Source organism: Gopherus flavomarginatus, chromosome 2 (assembly GCF_025201925.1).
Source record: "Gopherus flavomarginatus isolate rGopFla2 chromosome 2, rGopFla2.mat.asm, whole genome shotgun sequence".
NCBI lineage: Eukaryota > Metazoa > Chordata > Testudines > Testudinidae > Gopherus > Gopherus flavomarginatus.
Window position 1 is genome coordinate 240,515,308 of NC_066618.1, and position 16,893 is coordinate 240,532,200.

General features: G+C 45.8%; 1 protein-coding gene across 4 annotated transcripts in view; it reads right to left on the reverse strand.

The window, feature by feature from the left end:
• The window catches only part of SLCO5A1 (solute carrier organic anion transporter family member 5A1), a 128,864-nt gene that overhangs the window by 20,007 nt on the left and 91,964 nt on the right, over positions 1–16,893 (reverse strand). For all 4 annotated transcript variants that reach the window (XR_007772618.1, XR_007772616.1, XR_007772617.1 and 1 more), the window contains exons 7-8: positions 11,355–11,514; positions 7,199–7,440 (exon numbers count right to left, since the gene is read on the reverse strand). Coding sequence is in view for 1 of the 4 variants with exons in the window: in XM_050940725.1 (XP_050796682.1) it covers positions 7,199–7,440; positions 11,355–11,514 (402 nt within the window). In the remaining 3 variants the exon portion in view is untranslated. The remainder of the gene's footprint in view (positions 1–7,198; positions 7,441–11,354; positions 11,515–16,893) is intronic.

A 16,893-nucleotide genomic window follows, 5' to 3' on the forward strand; every position in this document is an offset into this window, starting at 1 on the left:
ACCTGGTCTTGAGGCTTTCCCACTCTTTGGCATACCTCACAAGACCGGACATACTTGGCAACATCCTTGCCCATCCCCTCCCAGTGGAAGGACTTCCCCAACCGGTCCTTGGTTCTGTTCACCCCAGCATGGCCATTGGGATGATCATGGGCTAAGCTTAAGAGCTTCCCCCGGTACTTAGTTGGAACCACCAACTGTTTTTGCGGCTGCCATTCTTCCCGGTGTCCACCAGAAAGAATTTCCTTGTATAAAAGTCCTTGGTCTATAACAAACCGGGATCGATTAGAAGAGCTGAGAGGCGGTGGGGTGCTCCGTGCCGCCGCCCACGCTTTCTGAAGGCTGTCATCTGCTTCCTGCTCAGTCTGGAACTGTTCCCTTGAGGCTGGGGTGACCAGTTCTTCCTCAGACTGTGGACTTGGGCTTGGTCCCTCTGGAAGCGATGTAGGTGATGGGGTTGTTTCCGTTGCTGGTGAACCGCTCTCCGCTGGTGCACCTGAGGGTATTTCAGGCTCTGGCTGAGCCTTTTGGGTATGGCTGTCTGTTGCTTCTGCCAGTTCTGGCTCGCTGGCGCCCTCTGGCGTTGAGTTTGAAGATGGGGTTGCACTTGCTGGTGCTGGTTGCTGTTCCAGTTCCGGGCCTGGGACTGGAGGTGCTGTGGCTGTTTCAGTGGTTGGCATGGAATCCGGGTCCACTACCTCTGTCTGGGTCTCTGGTAACCCAGACGGGGCGTCTGTGGACGGTTCAGGAACAGGAATGGGTCTGGAAGCTTGCCTGGTTTGGCTACGTGTAACCATTCCCACTCTCTTGGCCCGCCTCACCTGGTTGGCCAAGTCTTCCCCCAGTAGCATGGGGATAGGATAATTGTCATAGACTGCAAAAGTCCACATTCCTGACCAGCCTTTGTACTGGACAGGCAGTTGAGCTGTAGGCAAGTCTACAGCTTGTGACATGAAGGGGTAAATTGTAACTTTGGCCTTTGGGTTGATGAATTTGGGGTCAACGAAGGATTGGTGGATAGCTGACACTTGTGCCCCCGTGTCTCTCCACGCAGTAACCTTCTTTCCGCCCACTCTCAAATTTTCCCTTCGCTCCAAGGGTATTTGAGAGGCATCTGGGCCTGGGGATCTTTGGTGTGATGGTGGTGTAATGAATTGCACTCGCATGGTGTTCTTTGGACAGTTGGCCTTGATATGTCCCAGTTCATTACACTTAAAGCATCTTCCATCTGATGGGTCACTGGGCCGAGGTGAGTTACTGGAGACTGGTGAGGTTGAAGGGTAGGGTATCTGTGGCTTTACTTGGGTGGTATGTGGGGTCTTTGGCTGTCCTCGGTTGTAGGGTTTATGGTCTGTGTGCCCCCTGGGGTAATCGTTTCCCTTGACAGTAGCTTTTTTGCTTTCTGCCAGTTCCATCCATTTGGCTCCAATTTCCCCCGCCTCAGCGATATCTTTGGGATTTCCATCTTGTATGTACCGTGTGATGTCTTCAGGAACACCATCCAAGAACTGCTCCATTTGTATGAGGAGGTGCAGTTCTTCCAAGGTTTGAATGTTGTTTCCTGTTATCCAGGCCTCATAGTTTTTTGCAATGTAGTAGGCGTGTTTGGGAAATGACACCTCTGGTTTCCACTTTTGGGTTCTGAAGCGCCGACGGGCATGATCTGGGGTTATCCCCATTCGGTATCTGGCCTTGGTTTGAAAAAGTTTATAGTCATTCATTTGCTGCTTAGGCATTTCAGCTGCCACCTCTGCTAAAGGTCCACTGAGCTGTGACCTCAATTCTACCATGTACTGGTCTTCTGGAATGCTGTACCCAAGACAGGCTCTTTCAAAATTTTCCAAGAAGGCCTTGGTGTCATCACCTGCCTTGTAGGTGGGAAATTTCCTGTGCTGTGGAGCAATAATGGGCGCCGGGTTGTTAGGGTTGGCTGGCACATGCAGCCCAGCTTTTGCCAACTCCAGTTCATGTTTTCTCTGTTTTTCCTTCTCTTCATTCTCTTTTTGTTGTTTTTTCCATTTCTTTTTGTTGTTTTTCCATTTCTTTTTGGTGTTTTTCCATTTCTCGGTGGTGGGCCGCCTCTTCTTCTGCTTGTTTCCTTCGGTAGGCCACCTCTTCTTCTTCTAGTTTTCTTTTGTGTGCTGCCTCTTGGGCTGCCTGTTCTCTTTGGAAGGCTGCCAGTTTGATGCTTTCTTCCTTTTCTTTCATCTCCATCTCTTTTTGTTTTATTTCCAGTTGTCGCCTGTGTTCAGCTTCTTTGAATTGCTCTTCGGCCTCAATTTTTGCCTTAGAAGTCATGGTTCCTGTTTTCTTGTGTTGGGGTGCCCTCCGGTGTTTATCTTCTGCACTGCAGGCTCTGTTGCCTCCTGAAGTCTGCCTAGCAACAGTGCCTTTAGCTAATCTTCAATGTTAAGTAAACCTGAAAAACCACTTTATTTGCATGCATATAGTGCTGGAACTTGCCTCCTAATGGGAGGGCTATTGCATGACAAAAGACCCTTAACAGTCTGGTAATGGCTTCTTGCTTAACATGCAAGCCACAAACTGCCAGAGAGAGCAGAAAAAAAATTCTCTCTGGTTCCCTTTTAAAACCAACTGTTTCTCTCTCTGCTAAAAAGCCCTTAGCAGAGAAAAGAAAAATATAATATTCCTACTGGCTTCTGGATTCTGTCTATATCCCACCTGCTGCACACCATATCATACCCTTAGTCCCAGATTTGGACCTTAGCGTCCAAAATATGGGGGTTAGCATGAAAACCTCCAAGCTTAGTTACCAGCTTGGACCTGGTACTTGCTGCCACCACCCAAAAAATTAGAGTGTTTTGGGGCACTCTGGTCCCTCTGAAAAACCTTCCCTGGGGACCCCAAGACCCAAATCCCTTGAGTCTCACAACAAAGGGAAATAATCCTTTTTCCCTTCCCCCCTCCAGGTGCTCCTGGAGAGATATACAGACACAAGCTCTGTGAAACTACACAGAGTGACTTCCCCTCTCTGTTCTCAATCCTTGAAACAAAAAGTACTTTCCTATTCCCCCAGAGGGAATGCAAAATCAGGCTAGCAAATCCAACACACACAGATCTCCCCCTCCTGATTTCTTCCTCCCACCAATTCCCTGGTGAGTACAGACTCAATTTCCCTGAAGTAAAGAAAAACTCCAACAGGTCTTAAAAGAAAGCTTTATATAAAAAGAAAGAAAAATACATACAAATGGTCTCTCTGTATTAAGATGATACAATACAGGGTCAATTGCTTAAAAGAATATTGAATAAACAGCCTTATTCAAAAGAATACAAATCAAAGCACTCCAGCACTTATATTCATGCAAATATCAAAGAAAAGAAACCATATAACTTACTAGCTGATCTCTTTGTCCTTACACTTAGAAACAGAAGACTAGAAAGTAGAAACTACTTCTCCAAAGCTCAGAGAAAGCAGGCAGGCAGAAAACAAAGACTTAGACACAAACTTCCCTCCACCCAAAGTTGAAAAAATCTGGTTTCCTGATTGGTCCTCTGGTCAGGTGCTTCAGGTGAAAGAGACATTAACCCTTAGCTATCTGTTTATGACAGCAGCTCACCAGGGAATTGGTGGGAGGAAGAAGTCAGGGGGAAAATCTCTTTGTGTTAGATTTACTAAGCATGACTTTGCATACCCTCTGGGTAAGGGGGAAGGGAGATTAGCTATCTCGGTACTTGTGTTTTCCAGGACTGGAAACAGGGAGGGTGGAGTCCCTCTGTTTAGATTCACAGAGCTTGCTTCTGTATATCTCTCCAGGAACCCAGGGAGGGAACACCTGGAGGGGAGGAGGGGGAAGGGAAATGGTTTATTCCCCTTTGTTGTGAGACTCAAGGAATCTGAGTCTGGGGGTCCCCCAGGGAAGGTTTTGGGGAGACCACAGTGCGCCAGGCACTGTATAGATTCCTGGCTGGTGGCAGCTTTACCAGATCCAAGCTGGTAACTAAGCTTGGAGGTTTTCATGCTAACATCCATATTTTGGACGCTAAGGTCCAAATCTTGGAAAAATGTTTGACACGTGTTTAACACTAATTTTTTCTGTCCCTAGTATCTGTTGAAAGTAGGCATGTGCTTTGCAAAACATGCTAAAAAAATTTGCGTTCCTTCAACTTCTCCCTCTTCCCTGTTTCTAAAACTGAAATATTGGCCTACCAACTGTGTCTACTCAATTGTGTTAATCTAAGAGCACATCATATAAGACCACATCCCTGCGCCAAACCTGAAAATCAGTTTGGGTTTTTTACATTTTTCTCTTTGAGCGGTGTCTGCTGGACATTTCTTGTCTCACAAGGTATATACATAATCATTTTATGGGTAGTGCCCTATCAAATTCACGGACATGAAAAATGCACCACGGACCATAAAATTTGATCATTCCCCCCGCTCCCATCACAATATCTAGCTATTGTAGGGCAGGTTCATGAGTGGCACATGAACCCCCCATTTTGGGGAGACTAGCCCCCTCAGCCCTGCCCCTTCTGCCTGAGGCCCTGCCCCTACCCCACTGCTTCCACCCCCGTCACCTGCCGGAGTCCTGAGGCCTCCCTACCCCCCCACTGCAACCGGAAGAGCCCTGGCCGAACTGCCCCAAGCACCTGCCCACCTGCCCCCGCTGCCCTGAGCTCAGGGCTGCGAGAAGGCCTGCCCCAGCCACGCTGGGTGCTCCGAGTCTGGGCCAGAACCCCTGGCCACTGGCTGGGCCAAGCACTGGCCTGACCTGCCCCAGGCTGCTGGCCGGCCCGAGTCACCGGCTGGCCAAGCCCCGAGTTCCAAGCTGAGCTCAGCCCCTGCTGGCTTCAGGGGAAAGAAGGAGCGAGGGTGGGGCCACAGGCTGAGTTAGGGGAGGCTTAACCTCCCTTAGCCCATTATACTCGCCTCCCATGAGGAAGGGCAGAGATGGGGGTGCCTTAACCGGGAGCTACAACCATGTGTCAGGCTCCAGTTGCTAGTCCCATCCAGGCTGGGAAGGAACAGGACTTTCTCTTCTGCTGCACAGGCTGCTCCTGGGCTGGGTCAGATCCACCTCTGGGAACATCCCCAGGGTGAATTAAGCTTCTTGGCTGCTGGCTGGGGACCCAGGTCTAAAGGCAGTGAAGCCGTGGAGCTTCCTGCACCTGGGGGAGATTCCTGGAGGTGGGTCTGACCCAGCCCCTAGAGCAGCCCATACAGGGGAAGAAGACGTCCCATCCCTCCCCAGCCCAATTGGGACTATCAGCTAGCCCCTGGTGCACGGTAGGAATTCCTGGTTGGGGCGCCTCAGCCCTGCCCCTCCCCAGCTCGGGAATTAAAGGGACTTTGGGCTGGCTGGCAGGGGGAACGGACCACGGCACACCCTGACCATGGGGCCCTAGGCGGTTGCCACCCGTAAGACTGGCTCTGCCCCTCCCCCCATAAGTAACGACAACCCCCCATACCCAGAGACCTCACTTCTGCGCTGCTGCTAGCAGCAGTACTGGCTTTAGAGCACTCGGCCAGCAGCAGCACAGAAGTAAGGGTGGCAATCCACATCCTCCCTACAACAGCTTTGCAACCTCCCACCACCTCATATTGCGTCAGGACCCCCACAGTTACAACACACAAAATTTCAGATATAAACCTCTGAAATCATGACACTGAATATTTTTAAAATCCTATGACCGTGAAATTGTCCAACATGGATCGTGAATTTGGTAGGGCACTAGTTATGGGTATAAATACAGTAACTCCTCACTTAAAGTCATTCCAGTTAACGTTGTTTCATTGCTGATCAATTAGAGAAGATGCTCGTTTAATGTTGCTCAGTGGTCCCTTACGATGTTGTTTGGCAGCCGCCTGCTTTGTCCACTGCGTGCAGGAAGAGCAGCCCATTGGAGTTAGCTGGTGGGGCTTGGAGCCAGGGTGGACCGGCAGCCCCATAAGCTCCCTGCTCCCCTAAGTTCCCTGTGCAGCAGCTACCCAGCATTGCAGGGCAGTTGAGCTGTCCCTCCCCCACTGCCATGTGCGGCTCCTGCCCTCTGCCTTGGAGCTGCTCCCAGGAGCCTCCTGCTTGCTGTACAGGGGTGGGAAGAAGGGGGCTAATGTCAGGGTGTCCCCCTCTCCCCTCCTACCCCATCTCCATAAGGGGGCTGGGGGGAGGGAGCTTGCTGACAGCAGCTGCTGTCTCAACTTGCTGATCTACTTAAAAAGGCAACGTACTTAGAGTGGGGTCAGTGTACTTAAAGGGGCAATGTGCATCTCATAGACTCATAGACTTTAAAGGTCAGAAGGGACCATTATGATCATCTAGTCTGACCTCCTGCACAATGCAGAATCTCACCCACCCATTCCTGTAACAAACCCCTAAACTATGTCTGAGTTACTGAAGTCTTCAAATCGTGGTTTAAAGACCGCAAAGTGCAGAGAATCCTCCAGCAAGTGACCCATGCCCCATGCTGCAGAGGAAGGCAAAAAACTTCCAGGGCCTCTACCAATCTTCCCTGGAGGAAAATTCTTTCCCAACCCCAAATACGGTGATCAGTTAAACCCTGAGCACGTGGGCAAGATTCACCAGCCAGCACCCAGAAAAGAACTCTCTGTCACACACACAGCGTGTCTCTGTCTGCCATGCTGTCTCCTCTCCCTTCATTTGTGCTGCCTTGTAGAGTGTGAGGCTACATTAACAACAATGCGTTAACCCTTGAGGGCTCAGCCAAATGCTAGTTCATCATTTAGCAGCAAGCCATTCCCTGGAAAATATCCCTCCCTCTTCCACCCTCTGATTTCACCACCTCAACCAAGCTTCACAATCATCATTGCTGTGTACAGTATTAAATTGTTTAAAACTTAGAGAGAGAGAGAGAGAGAGAGAGAGTGTGTGTGTGTGTGTGTGTGTGTGTGTGTAATATAGTCTTTTGTCTGGAGAAAAAAATTTCTCTGGAACCCTCCCCCCATTTACATTCATTCTTATGGGGAAATTGGATTCGCATAACATCGTTTCACTTAAAGTCGCATTTTTCAGGAACATAACTACAACATTAAGCGAGGAGTTACTGTATAAGGGATCAAATCCTTAACAAGTGTAAATGGGCATAATTCTGTTGACTTTAATAGAGCTGCACTGCTTTACACCTGCGGTGGGTCTGGCTAACAGACTCTCTTCTGTGATACAAACACTGTAATGATAGGTATAATATATGTATCTAGACAGGTATATAGCTAGATTCTTACCTGAGTGTCACTATGATTGCCGATGGCTGGGCACATGCTGTTATAAGGGTAACTATGAACAGAAATATTAGGAATGGGATAAGTGTACTGCAGGTCCGATCACACTTCCCGGAAACAGCATAGCCATTCTCATTCAGGTATGTTTTGACAATAACCACCCTGAGCTGACCGCGCTGTCCCACAGTTGGTGGAGTGATAACTTGGCGGCTTTGGACACAGGCACATTCAGTATAATTTCTTACCTGAGAAAAGCAAAGAGGAGAAACAAAATATTGCAACTAAGATTTTTGCCCCTTCAACCAACACAATGTGCAATATTTACCACATAGATGTTTTACCTTCCCTAATGAAAAACTACCACTTAAAAAGGAGTTCCGTGCTTAAGAGATTATCCTAGTTTTAGGCAGGGCTAGGAATAATGCTCCTATTATTAAGTTCGCTTGACACTTCCCATCAGTCACTTATAACATTGCCAAACTTTAACCCTTTGTACTGAAACTTTCCATGCTGTCTGCTTCAGGCTGGATTTTTGGGCAACTCTCAGCCAAAATGGTTTAGCCGTTTCTGAGAATGGGGCTATGGAAAAATGTGTGTTGCCCATGTTAAACATTCCTGTGATCTTTTCTCTGAACAGTTCTAGTGTCCCCATGTGGCTGGGGATGGGATTTGAAATTTGGCAGGGATGTGGCCTTTGTGTGAGGGGTGTGTCTTCTGGCCACCCTGTAAAAATCTGCCCTCATCTCACCAAGTGATAAGACTTGGAAAAATCGCAGTTTGCATTTCAAAATCACAGCTGAAAAATCTCCGAAGAGTACATCTTCATTGAGCATGCGCCATCCTCTCACAGCTTCCTTGACCAGATTACACATGTGCCTTCCCCATAGAGTGACTGAGCAGTCTCCAGCCAAGGACTACAGGGGTAACACTAGGCTTCCCCTGTCATGGCTGCTCTGGCTACTTCGGGCTGGGGCTAGACACTGGAAATGAAAGCAGGGACTGGGAGCTGGTCAGGGAAATGAAAAAGGATACTGAAAGTGAATGCTGAGCTGGAGGAGGTTGGAGATTGGGATGAGGAACCAGTGGGGGGTGGGAGGGTGGAAACAAATCTGACGAGTTGAGGAGTACGGGGAGTGTCTGGGAAAAGAGACTTGGACAAGGAGCCAGGGAGGGGAAGATGCAAAGAGATGGGAGGACAAAGACTGAAGAGGGAGATGAGGACTGAGAGCGAGTACAGGGTGAAGCAGAGTAGGGAGAGGGGAAATAAAACTGTCTGTCGAGAGCAGGATGAGATGAAAAGTCTGAGGAGTGCAGAAGGGTACTATGTGGCAAGGAGAATGAGGCTTGGACAAGGAGTCAGCATCAGGAAAGTGACAGGTCAGGGACAGATTGGAGGAGATTAAGTAGAAGAGGTCAAGTTTGTGGGGGAATGCGCAGAAGTCTTCCCACTGGAACACATTCCTCTCCAAAGCCTGGATTGTGCAGAGGATGGGGATGCTCCAGCTTGCTTGGCCTTTGTTCCTGGTAGCCAGGCCTGGGCGCTGAGGGGGCAGGCTGCTGCCACCCCCAGCAAGGCTCTCCATGCTGCACAGAGGAGTGGCCACTATCAGCTGGCATGCGAAGCAAGGAGGAAAGAGCGCCCCCCAGCAGGCAAGAATTCTGTCAAGAAGAGTGTGGCAGCTCCAGGCCAGATGCAGGGGAGGGGGTACTGGCCCAGAGTCACATGTGTCCCACTCCTGTGGCCTCAGCCCTCCAGGAGCTGGCAAGATTGGCTTCTCTGTCTCAGGAGGTGGTGCTGGAAGGTTCCTCCCAGAGCCACTATGTGGGGCAGTCAAATGCCCCCCCTTACATTGTGCCCTCCTAGTATCAGCAGATACAAGTCATCTCTGAGTAGCAGAGGTATTTTTGATGGATCTAAAGTTTTCAGCTCTGCTGATGATCCATGTGGGTGTCACTGTGGAAGGATGAAATAACTTTTTTCAAAAACAGAGGGAATTTTACACACACACACACACACACACACACACACACACACACACACACACACACACACACACACACACACACACACACCTATATTAAAAGAATATTGTTAAGGTTGCAAAATAAAGCAATCAAAAGTTAGGAAATGCCAGAATTAAGGATGACTGTACAACCTTAATTTGGCTCCCTTGTGTGTATGCATTATGATACAGTCTTTAATTACATGATCGTATACTACTTTTTCCACATAAACTAGATGTCATAATGGACATTTTCTTAGTATCATTTATTGCAGTTAATGGCTTGTTTAACCCACTTGAAATTCATGGTGAGAGGTAAGCATTCTCAAAGTTCCTCATAATTAAGTGAATTAACCGGTCTATTTTAATAGTATGTGAAAAGCAGCAAAGGTCAGAACTATGAACTGTATTCAGCAAAGCACGTAACCATATACTTAAGTCCCACTGAAACCAATGTGACTTAAGAATGTGCCTAAAGTTAACCACACATCTAGTGGCTATTGTGAATCGTGCCTATAGAATTTGGTTACCAAACAGTTGTTTCCCCCCTATCTCGCAATATCTTGTAAAAGGAAGCTTTCAATTTTATCTGTACTGGATGCAATGATTATATGGACCTTCAACTTTAGAACTGTTCTGTCAAAACAAAATATCAAATTATCATCCTGAGACTGACAGTTCTCATGTTTCACTGACTGGGCTCAAATGTGTAAGCAAGAGTGCGACATGTAATGAATGGTTTCCAGATGCTGAAAGCAAGGCAACATTGTTTCATACTATTTCCTATCTTTTGTCTTTATTCTGCTTTAACAGACAATACTTTATAGAAACGTTTGGTCTTACATTCTCTTCTGTGTGTAATACCGAATGAATTCCAAAGCCTTGGTTTTTTGGCAGCCCAAAGCATTCTGTTGACAACAGGGACTGATGCTACTCCTCACCAGTTTTCCTGTGCACTGGCCCAGAAACTAAGTTTCCAGTCACCAAGTTTCCTTTGTATTTTTCAGTCTGTGACCAGGCAACCCCCAAAGAAGCATTCAGCTTCTACAACCCAGTGAATGTAGGACATGAGCAGAGGCCCAGGCCATCTATGCAGACACTCTGTGCTTGTGCTGCAAACCCAGCCTCCCTGCTATCCTGCCACAGTGGAGTACAATTCCTACAAGTGCCATGGTCCCATCGTCATTTCCAAATCATCTCTTTGGTTGGAGGTAGTTCACTCGGTGTAAGTTAATGTCGATATAGTTAGTGTTAACTTATGCTCAAAATTCCACATTGCTGAAGGCTGGGATGATATCATGGACAGCTGCAAAAAGAACAGGAGTACCTGTGGCACCTTACAGACTAACAAATTTATTTGAGCATAAGCTTTCATGGGCTACAGCCCACTTCATCAGATGCATGCAGTGGAAAATACAGTAAGAAGATATATATATACACAGAGAACATGAAACAGTGGGTGTTACCATATACACTATAAGGAGAGTGATCAGTTAAGGTGAGCTATTATCAGCAGGAGAGAAAAAGAACTGTTTGTAGTGGTAATGAAAATGGCCCATTTCCAGCAATTGACAAGATGATGTGAGGAACTGTGGGGGGCAGGGGGATAAACATGGGGAAATAGTTTTACTTTGTGTATTAGCCCATCCACTCCCAGTCTTTATTCTAGCCTTATTTAATGGTGTCCAATTTGCAAATTAATTCCAATTCAGCAGTCTCTCGTTGGAGTCTGTTTTTGAAGTTTTTTTGTTGTAATATTGCGACTTTTAGGTCTGTAATCGAGTGGCCAGGGAGATTGAAGTGTTCTCCAACTGGTTTTTGAATGTTATAATTCTTGACGTCTGATTTGTGTCCATTATTCTTTTACGTAGAGACTGTCCGGTTTGGCCAACGTACATGGCAGAGGGGCATTGCTGGCACATGATGGCACATATCACATTGGTATTGGACAGCTGGTGTTCCTACCATCTTGAAACATGGAGAAATTCATGCACATGGGGCACTGGTGGATAAGATTCTCTGAAGCTAGGAAGAAGCGTGCCTGGGAGCTGGTACACTCCCCCTTTCTGTACCTAACCACTTCAGCCCAGACCTGCTGATCTATGGCCCCACAGTATAGATTTACATCATTTTGGATGGGTTTGTTACACACTCACCCCTGTGCTATGATTTCCACCACTGATGCAGCCAGCCAGACATGGATTGAAGTATGTTATTCCATCTGATCCACAGACAGGCTCGTACTCATGAATTTTGCATCCACAGTTGACATTACAGCCACCTGTCAGATTTCTGTGTGCCATAGTGAGTGTAGGACTGAGGAGAGGAAAAATAGGTTACATTAGAACAGCATGTTAAACAAGTATGTGCAGAGAAACTACTTCTTTCAACTCTCCTATAGTTGTTTAGTGATTTTTAGTATTAGAAAGGTTGCATGGACGCTAGTTATTTATTTGGACGTGAGTAACATAAAAGCATGCTAATCCTGGTTTCCAGGCATCAGTGACTTTAATTGAAAACTGCAATGAAAAAATCATTACAAAACTGAAAGAGCACATCTCCTTCCAGGTACTACTCACCAGTCAGAAACCATCATGATTATTTATATTTTGTACTGCAGTATGCCATAGAATCATAGAACTGGAAGAGACCTCAAGAGGTCATCTAGTCCAGTCCTCTACACTCAAGACAGGACTAAGTATTATCTAGAGCATCCCTGACAGGTGTTTGTCCAACCTGCTCTTAAAAATCCCCAATGATGGAGATTCCATAACCTCCCTAGGCAATTTATTCCAGTGCTTAACCACTCTGACAGTTAGGAAGTTTTTTCCTAATGTCCAATCTAAACCGCCCTTGCTGCAATTTAAGCCTTTAAGCTTTTTGTCCTACCCTCAGAGGTTAAGAAGAACAATTTTTCTTCCTCCTCCTTGTAACAACCTTTTATGTACTTGAAAACTGTTATGTCCCCTCTCAATCTTCTCTTCTCCAGACTAAACAAGCTTAATTTTTTCAGTCTTTCCTCACAGATCAGGTTTTCTAGACCTTTAATCAATTATGTTGCTCTTTGGACTTTCTCCAGTTTGTCCACATCTTTTCTGAAATGTGCATCCACAACTGGACACGATACTCCATGGAAATCTTAATCTCCCAATCCAGCACATTCCCAAAAGAGCCTCAACTGCCTTAGCCCTCCCTAAAAACCTCTCTTAAACAAAGGATTTTGCTGTGTGCCCTGAAGGTTAACAGATTGTTTTGGGATGGGGGGGGTTGAGTGGGAGGGGAGTGGATGCCAGAACTGAGGAACACACAGAGAGAGCATTGGCCTGCTAAACCCAGGGTTGTGAGTTCAATCCTTGAGGGGGCCATTTAGGGATCTGGGGCAAAAACTGTCTGGGGATTGGTGCTGCTTTGAGTAAGCGGTTGGACGAGATGACCTCCTGAGGTCCCTTCCAACCATGATATTCTATTCTATGATTAAGCATTGTGCGAGCAGCAATGTCACTTATCTGCCACAGAAGCCCCAGCCAATCTCAGCTGCAGCAGAATGGCACTGGGAGAGAGACAATCTCTGATAGGCAGGTCCTAGGCCATTTAGATCTTTAAATGTCAGAACCAAACACTTTAAATTTCACCCTGAAGCCAACAGGCAGCCAGCAGATCCCAGAGCACTGGCATCACATGCTCTTGGCAGGAGACTACACTGAACAAGCAAGCTATCCCGCTGTGCATCCGTTTAACTGTCCTAATGGATTTAATGTGTAGTCCCACTACAGTCCATTGTTGCAGCCCATTCTAGAGGTGATCAAGGAGCAGATGGCAATAGCACAGCCCACATCCGAAAGGAAAGGTCACAGTTTCTCAGCCAGATGGAGAGAGAAAAAGCAGTCCAAGTCAATGCTGCTGTTGGATTAGTTAAATGTAGACCCCGCCAAAATGTCAACTGTGGTTACAATTGATGGCCAAACGCCTTCGATCAGAGTGGAGGCTGATATAGCCTCCTTCAACGCATCCAGCTGCTCCCCGAACCACCATACTCATCTCAGTCTTATCCAGACTGAGTCTACGTCAGCCATGTCTCATTCTTACCCAAACACTGGGAAAGACACTTGGCCACATTCTGCGTTGGGCAAGATATAGCTATAAAGCTGGGTGCCACCAGCATATTGAAAAACACTTCAACCCACATCTAGTTATTAACTGTCTTAGGAAGGAAAATCAGAGTAGATCATTGTGGTAGCCTACTAGAACTCTCCAGGTAGAAGAGCAAGGGCCCAACACTATCCTCTGGGAGCTGTCAGCGACAAAGGCACAAAGCCACTGAAGAGTGGCCCTGTCCATTCCCAGCACAGACTGCAGTCATGTCAACACTTCATTACTGACTGGAATGAAAGCAGCTGGGAGAGCTAATAATATCAACATGAACACCTGGTCTTCATCAATGCCAAGAGAAGGTCAGCAGTCAATGCAACAATGTTATTTTGTATTATGAGGTGCTGCAATTGTGTCAACAATATATGTGTAATGTTAGATGACGGCATGGTGTGCGATATGTAGAAATTACAAAATGGAACTAGCTTTCAGAGATGAGTACCAGAAATCACTGCATGAAAGCAAAGGTGGAAAGAGGATTATAAACAATGAGTATAGAGCAGGGGTAGGCAACCTATGGCATGCCAGCCGAAGGCGGCACGTGAGCTGATTTTCAGTGGCTCTCACACTGTCCAGGTCCTGGCCACCGGTCCGGGGGCTCTGCATTTTAATTTAATTTTAAATGAAGCTTCTTAAACATTTTAAAAACCTTATTTACTTTACATACAACAATAGTTTAGTTATATATTATAGACTTATAGAAAGAGACCTTCTAAAAACCATTAAAATATATTACTGGCACACGGAACTTTAAATTACAGTGAATAAATGAAGACTCAGCACATCACTTCTGAAAGGTTGCCAATTCCTGGTATAGAGAAACAAAGTTTAAAAAAAAAAAAGAGTCTTTATCATAAAAAGCCTTTGTCATATCAATTTAAATTAGACACTTCTTGGAAGAGCTAAGAGGATAAAAGGAACAGACGCTTACCCCGCTCTTCCTTATTGAGTACGTATAAGATATAACGATTTAATTTTTTTGCTAGGCACATTTATTTGAAAAGGTTGAGTGGATGGGGGAGCAGCTCCCTGTACAGTGACCCCTCCCTCTCCCCCCCCCCCCGCAGCTGAGGAGCAGTGGGGTCAGGAAGCGGCGGTGGGGGTCAATGGACAAGGAACTGCTCCCCCATCCACCCAGCCCATATGTATCTGGATCTCCCTCATACTTAGGCCCCCAGGCTGAACAGTTGCCGTGACCTATGACAATATTACAGTGTTTTACCTCTGGGTTACTGCCTGTAACTTTAAAATGATGATGTGAGAGGAGGAACTGCCATGAAGATACAAAAGTCTGAATCTCCCCCATTTACATTAATTAACCTACCTCGACAAATTATGGTGGGTTTTTTCGACTTGACCCCTCAACATCTGGCTGCATAAAGAAGTTCTCGCTTCTCCATTCCCTCACAGACTCACCCTCTATAGCACTGCACCAAGTCACTCTATCTGCTTGACAGGCTTGCTAGAGGAGATGCATAAGGTGTTCATGTCTATATCTTTTTCACCTTCAACCCTCCCTCAGTGTTAACTTGTCTTTCCAATACTGAAACACCAAGGGAGCATCTCAGGGCTGCACTGGAGGCAGAGATCTCTTTGGTGCTGATGCATCTGTGCACACCCTATCTCCATCTCACATGCTGCTCCAAATATTGTACACTTGTATTGTATCAGGAGACGCCGTATTTCTGCAGGTCTCCTCAACCATCCCTCCCTTACTGGGGATTATTTTGTTTTCTTGAAGCAGAGCTATGTTTCCAGGAAGCTGTTGGATGAAAATACTCCACTCATTCCAACTGTTTTTGGACACTATGTCTGAGGAGTAGTCAACTCTACTGGTTTAGGCTGTCATGGCTGTGCATCAGTCCAATAACCTACACTCTTCCCAGTATCCTACCTGCAACTAGAGGCCTTAAGCTGCCAACGAAGTCTGGCACATGCACATTTTAAAATCTGGTAAAAAATGACAGCATTTCCTGAATTCATCTTTCAGTTACAAATTGCTCCTTCCATTAATACGATTAGCTGCAAGTTTGAGACAGGTACACACCAGAGATAAATCCCAGATTTCCATTTGATAAATTGCATTGGTTAACCTCTCAAAGGACTGTTCTATATCTCATTTCCACTTATATAATACTGGCAGAACTAATTAGAGGAAGAGCTTTAGACAGACTAATGATAAAGGGGAATCTACTTTCTAACAAGGATTTTAGTTTTGATTTTTCTTTCTCTCCAACTATTAGTCTATGGCAGGGAGAAGTAAGAGGGGAGAAGGAAGTTGTAGAGTCTAGAGTTTTAAGAGTTGTGGGGCCTCTTATTATTTATTCATACTGAGGGATACACAATCAGGGACTGGAACTCCTTTGTGTTAGGCAATGCGCACACACGCGCACACACACACACACACACACACACACCACCAACCCCCACAAAATGGCCCACAGAGCTTACAATTGAAGTAATCTACAGATAAATTCAAAATAGAGGAAAGCATTAAGGTTATCTCCTAAACAGCAAATGGATTTGTATGTGGTTTCATTTTTATTTACTTAGATTGCAGTAGCACATATAATGTACTAAGGCAGTTCCAAACACAAAGAAAACATAGTTCCTGCCCCGATGAGGTTACAGCCTAAAAGCTCTTCATTCTAAAAACCGGGATAAAAAGTGAAAAGGAGAAGCCTTGGCTACCTAGCAAAGACATTTCTGTCATGATTAAACTAACCATCATCCCAAAATAATGAATAAATTGGATCCACTGTTTAAAAGGCTGCCAAGATCATGCTGGGAAAATTGTGGTTTTGAGAAGTGTTTGAGTAAACCATTTGTACAGAAGGATGTTACATGACTGGCTTCTTCAATGCTTCTTCCTTGTACATCATGATTCTCTCATAGCCAAACTACTAAGCGTTCTTTTGAAATGGCAAAGATCAACGAGAAAAGTGGGGGAAAGGCTGGGTTTAATTACTGAACCTTTAAGGTGTAGAACAGTGGTTCTAAACCAGGGGTATGTGTATCCCTGGGGGTTCACAGAGGTCTTCCATGGGGTACATCAAGTCATCTAGATATTTGCCTAGTTTTACAACAGGCTACATAAAAAGCACTAGCTAAGTCAGTACAAACTAAAATTTCATACAGACAATGACACGTTTATACTGCTCTATAGACTATACTATATACTATACACTGAAATGTAAGTACAATTTATATTCCAATCAATTTGTTTTATAATTATATGGTCAAAATGAGAAAATAAGCAATTTTGCAATAACAGTGTGCTGTGACACTTTTGTATTTTTATGTCTGATTTTGTAAGCAAGTAGTTTTTAAGTGAGGTGAAACTGGGAGTACACAAGACAAATTGACGCTTGAAAGGGGTACAGTAGTCTGGAAAGGTTGAGAACCACTGGTGTAGAAGCCTTGTCATGTGGCAGTCGGTTGCAGCTAGAGTTGGAGACTGAAGCTAGGAATTATGTGGTTTTTATCTAGGTTAATTTTTTGTTGTTCTGATCCACTTAGTTTTGATTGTCTGACTGGATTAAGAGA